The sequence below is a fragment of the Sinocyclocheilus anshuiensis genome, unplaced genomic scaffold (assembly GCF_001515605.1).
Source record: "Sinocyclocheilus anshuiensis isolate Anshui unplaced genomic scaffold, SAMN03320099.WGS_v1.1 scaffold273, whole genome shotgun sequence".
Lineage (NCBI taxonomy): Eukaryota > Metazoa > Chordata > Actinopteri > Cypriniformes > Cyprinidae > Sinocyclocheilus > Sinocyclocheilus anshuiensis.
In genome coordinates, this window is record NW_015540857.1 from 634,693 (window position 1) to 640,265 (window position 5,573).

The window sequence follows — 5,573 nt, forward strand, 5'->3', positions numbered from 1 at the left end:
TCAAAAGCAATCAATCATGGCTGTTTTTATGTGATTACAGTAAATGACCACTAATTATGTTAGTAATATTCCACTAAATTATTTATTTTGTCTGGATTTTGTATTTTATAATACACATTTTCTACACTAATGCAAGTTTGAACATATTTTTACAGAAATCTCAAATAAATGTATGTAAAATAATAATAATAACTTTATTGACCGAACAACGCTGCAAGTGTACCAAAGTGCAGCCGAGTGAGGGTGCAATGCTGCTTTTCTCCAGTCCACCTTAAGAACGCCCCTGTATTTATGAGTTCCTGAAAACTTTTCCAACCAATCACAAAGCGTCCAGCTTACCTGCCTAGCGCTCTGGCGCTTATGATTGGTCGACGCTCAGAACTCTCAGCCAGTCCGCTGCCTGCAAGCGCTGTTTGGAGCCACTAGAGAATGACAGGTCGAAAAAAACAAAAAAGGAAGAAGGAAAATTTGCTCAGCTCACGCCATTGCCATTCGCCGTGGAGGATGAAAATTTTTGGAAACTTTTCGTCTTCATTTTAAACTGCTTTCGGTCTAAAGAACCGACACCGACAGAAATTACATCTGAACTGGACATATTCTCCTCTTGTTTGTGTATATGTGAGAGGATTTACCTGAATAACGCACACTTTCATCGACATTTGAAGGAAACCGAGGGGATTTTAGACACTAGTCATATTTTAAACATTTCCTAGAGACACCAGACAACCATGTCGGGGGGTATCGGTATATATGCGGTCAAGAAACGGAAGAAGCCCGTTCAGAAAATGTAAGTTTTTGTGAGAATTCTCACGTTCAAGTTCAAACCGCGCTCGCGCAGCAAGGTTATTTATACAATTTAACAAAATTTCGAACGGCTATGTAATGTTTCACTATAACATTCTGACAATAGAATGGAGCGCGTTTTATTCAGCAAATGGTACATAGTGTTATTTGCTGTACAGAACGTGCTAAACTGTGTTTGAAGGTAACTGTACATTACTATATATATATGTGTGTGTGTGTGTGTGTGTGAGAGAAATTGGAATTGCCTACGTTTTCATATAGAAAAGGCTAAATGAAACGCTGCACACAATACATAATTAGGCTTATGAACTAATGTTCAAGTCTGCAAAATGACTCCCTGAGGTGATTTTTGACTTTCCCTTGAATCTCGGGAACGTTTCATTTACTGTGATAACAAACTAAAATGTAAAATTTAACATTTAAGTGTAATTTCTGAGTGACACACCAAAGTGGTGTGTCAAAGTCACGTTCAGTTTGTTTTCTGCCACTTTGAATTGAACTGAAGACATTTGAGTCACAAAACTGAGCAAAAGTGACAATTATTGCAAAAAGTTTGATAGCTGGAAACAAAGTTGATGTGTAATGATGAAAACATTGTGTTTGTTGCATCACAAACAAAAGAAAGTCTGAATTTGACCCAGAGCTGTATCCGTCGGACACCTTAAGATTCAGGCTTGGTGTGTATAGTTCTGGGTCTGGCATGGAAATAGTACTCTTGTATTAATCATAATCAAGTTGAGAGTTGGCGGCGCTCTCACGCGATGCTTACACGAGGGAGGGGTGAGCCGGGGGGAGTATGTTATTGCAATCTGATATAATCTTTTTTCACATCATGAGAACACGGGGTTTTTTTTTTTTACTTTTTGCTTCTTTTTTTTTCTCTCGTTACCCCCCTCCTCAAATTAACATATTTTTAAGTCACGCAAACTCTTACGCAACTGTGGTGGAACTGGCTGAAAAGCCAAAGGACGCCTCTGAGTTGGTGTAGGAGCTTGCTGATGCTCTACTTTCATGATTTTGCAGATAGTTTGGTTGGGGAAAAAATGCTGTTGTCTTGAAGAGAATGACTTTATGGGAGCAGGAATATGCTTAATGCATCTGATTTAGTTCTGTGCATAACGTCTGTTGCCCCGAAACATGGATTTGTGTCACTTCTTGAACAATAACTTTGCTTTTCTTTATCTAGAGCTTTCTCACTTTACATTTACAGTGTTCATGTTACACATATTGCATGCAAATATAATGGATCATAATAGTAGGGATGCTAACAAAGCAGATCCACAGTAGTTTCTTTTTAAGAACACTGTTAATGCAGTTCGTCAGGTGATCTTAATGTTATCAGAGGGTCAAATCAAGCATATTATTAAATATTGGTAGTGATCAATGCTTGTGTGTGTGTGTGTGTGTGTGTGTGTGTGTGTGTGTGTGTGCAGGTCAGTGGCACTATTTAGACAGAAAGGTGGCAACTGCTTGATATAATGGCAATATACAATTAGATGTAGATAATTCATAAATTCACACTTTTTTGCTTAATTTGTTCTTCAGTATCAGGTTACCAATAAGTATATGCTGTTATTTTAATAGTTGCAGTTGCATATGTAAGAGCAAAACATAAAAATACATTTGTGTTTCCATTTCTATCGCACAACAAGTAGTAATATGTTTGTTGTTATTTTTATTATTAAGGTATCCATTGTGCTACATTTTATGATTAATAACATTATTATTATTATTATGTCAAAATATTACAAAAGCAATATTAAAAATTGGTTCTGCATATCAATTTTCAGATGCAAACCTACAAATATTTTGTATATATTTATATATATTTTTTTATATTGCTCTTTTTAAAAATGGAAATCGGTCAGTATAGCTATATACAATTAAATTTATTTTATTATTTTAATTAAAGTGTCTGGATTTTTATTGGTTTATTTAGATAGGTGCAGTACATTAAAGGGGTCATATGATGTTGCTAAAAAGAACATTATTTTGTGTATTTGGTGTAATGAAATGTGTTTATGCGGTTTAAGGTTCAAAAAGCACATTATTTATATAGCATGTTAATGTGCATTCCAGGTCCTAGATCAGGTCAGAATGGCTCTTTAGGGTACCAACTGTGCTTTTTCACAGTATACTTAAGTAATCCTGCAATGTGAACACTAATGTAAAGTGTGACTGTTTATTTCTCAGGCATTTTGTTTTAGGTTTAAATATTTATTACTGATTTATATCACTTAAGTTGATAGACAGGAGGGATTTGTGTGATAATTTGATGTGCACTCAGTGTATTTGGCCTGCAAACTGTTCCATAAGAGTGCAGTGGCGCAGAACCCCATACCTGTGTTGACAGCCCCATCAGGCCCACCCATTGGGTAATGTGTATATTACGGCCGTCATTGGCGCAGGAGACGGACGACCTTTGCACGGTATGTCCACACTTCAGAATAGCTACTTACTGGAGCTTGAACTGCAGTGTGTGTTTTAGCATGCTGATAGACGTCCAAACGAGCCAGTAGGGTGGCGAAGCGCTGGAGCAGCCAAAGACTGCGACTGACACAAAGAGGGTATTGAGAGGGAGTGTAACCAGACTCCTGGCTTCACACCGCCGTAGCTGGAAGTTGGAATGCTGTAGAACAGTAGAACCTCTCTCTCTCTCTCTAAAGAACCTTGTCAAGATTTCCTCACTTCTAATCTATGCGAAAACAAAAACATAGGTGCAAGTAATGAACCGGCTAACCTCACCCTTCTGCTGAAAACAGTTGGAACTTCAGCTGGAAGTTTTCAGCATCCCAACGGCGGGTTGAAAAAGTCAGCATGAGTTTGAAATTGTCAGGAAAAGTAATGCAGCCTTGCTGAATGAAATCAATTTCTTAAAGGAAAAAATTTCCGGACCTCAAACTTTTGAACGGTAGTGTACAAATATTTCTCCTAACAGTTAAATATCAAAAACATAGTTGCAAAAAACGAACTGGCTAACCTCACCCTCTTGCAGTTGGAACTTCAGATGGAAGTTTTCAGCATCTCACTGTGGTGTGGGAAAAATCAGCATGACATTGAAATTGTTAGGAGAAGTAATACAGCAAATACTGACATCTAACAGATGCCTTAAAATGAAAATAGATAGTTGTAAATATGCCAATGTTTATGGCAGTATATGCCAGTATGTAAGTTTCATTCAAACTGCAAGGTGATTTGACCTGATTTTTAGTGTTACTGAGCAAATGGACCAACCTGAATCTACACTCCTAATAATAAAGGTTCTTTATTGGCACAAAGAACCTTTCCACATTCCATAGTGGAAAAAGCTCTTTAGATTATTATTAAAATGTTCTTCACACTAAGAAAAATGGTTCTTTTAAGAACTGTTCATTGAAAGGTTCTTTGGGGAACCAAAAATGGCCCCCTCCCCCTTTTTATTTTTAAGAGTGATTGGTGTAAACAGTCTTGTTGGGACTCTTTCAAACAACAGTTGTTGAACCAAAATTAAAATTGTATGATGTTCGTTCTTCTGTGGAACCTAAAAATAAGACATTTTGAAGAATGTTTCACTTTTTTTTTTGGCCGTACTATGAAAGTCATTGGGGTCTTAGTATGTTGTGTTGAACCCTGTTTGCTTTCATTGTATGGACAAGAAAAGGTGAAACATTCTTTAAAATATGACTTCCATCGCATAGCAAGAAACAGTTTTTAAAAACATCTTTTGTGTTCGACAGAAGAAAGATACTCATACAGGTGAGTAGAAAGTAACTGATTGTTAATCTTTTAGGTGAATAATCCCAATCCCATCTGAAGTCAGTAGGGTTATTAGCTGTAATTGGAACTGTCTGTAGACTACATCATTATTTAAATACAGATTTGCTTGAATAAAGATCAGCTGGTTTGCTTATTGCTCACATGACAGTCCCGCCTCCAGTTGTGATGTAAGGCAGTTTGCACCCTGATAAAGCGCCTTAGAAAAGGCATGTTTACTGCGCTGTGCCTTTGAGATGGGTATTTCTGGCGCAGGAGCTCGGGTACATTGATACTAGGCTTTGATGTGTGCTGAAAGAAATTTGGGTCAGCACCAGTGCAGAGTGTCCCTCCCTCACAGACTAGAGTTTCAGCCTGTCCGTCACTTCAAATACCCACAAATCTTGTCTAGAGGAAGGTATGAGGAAAGCAGACACTTGATAATGATGCTGATGTGTCTCTGCTCGGTCAGATAAAGTTTGCCGCAGTGACTCAAGTGTAGTGACAGAACTTGAATTTGTACCCGCTGACCTTAGGACCAGGCGGTATAGCTAGAAAAAGTTTTTATTTTAACAAATATGTAATTATTAAAGAAACCATTTCAATTTGCAATTTAAAATAAATGTTTACTATTTGATTATATTTTAAAATCTGTTAACGTTGAAATTATAGACACTATTAAAATATTAACATTCCCAATTGTGAAACACAGTATAGTATAATGACATGATTACATGATCTTTAAGAAATGTACCGTAGTTGCCAAATATTATGAATAATTAATATATCTTGCAGCCCTAACTGACCTTCTGGGTCACAGTGTGATGCATTGAATGCATGCCATTGGAGCCAATTTGAGTTCTGTTCTAAAGAACAGAACTAAAATTGTTCTGTTCTTTAGAACAGAACTAAATTATATCTTGCAGTGACCTTCTGGGTCACAGTGTGATGCATTGAATGCATGCCATTGGAGCCAATTTGAGTTCTGAGTTCAAGAACAGAACTAAAATTGTTCTGTTCTTTAGAACAGAACTAAA

The 5,573-nt window shown here is 37.0% G+C and overlaps 1 protein-coding gene across 1 annotated transcript in view; it reads left to right on the forward strand.

Annotated features, from left to right (window-relative positions):
* The first annotated feature begins 446 nt into the window (after positions 1–446).
* The window catches only part of LOC107687867 (aryl hydrocarbon receptor-like), an 89,039-nt gene continuing 83,912 nt past the window's right edge, over positions 447–5,573 (forward strand). The window contains exon 1 of the mRNA XM_016485343.1: positions 447–787. Within this exon, the coding sequence (XP_016340829.1) occupies positions 729–787 (59 nt within the window). The 5' untranslated portion in view covers positions 447–728. The remainder of the gene's footprint in view (positions 788–5,573) is intronic.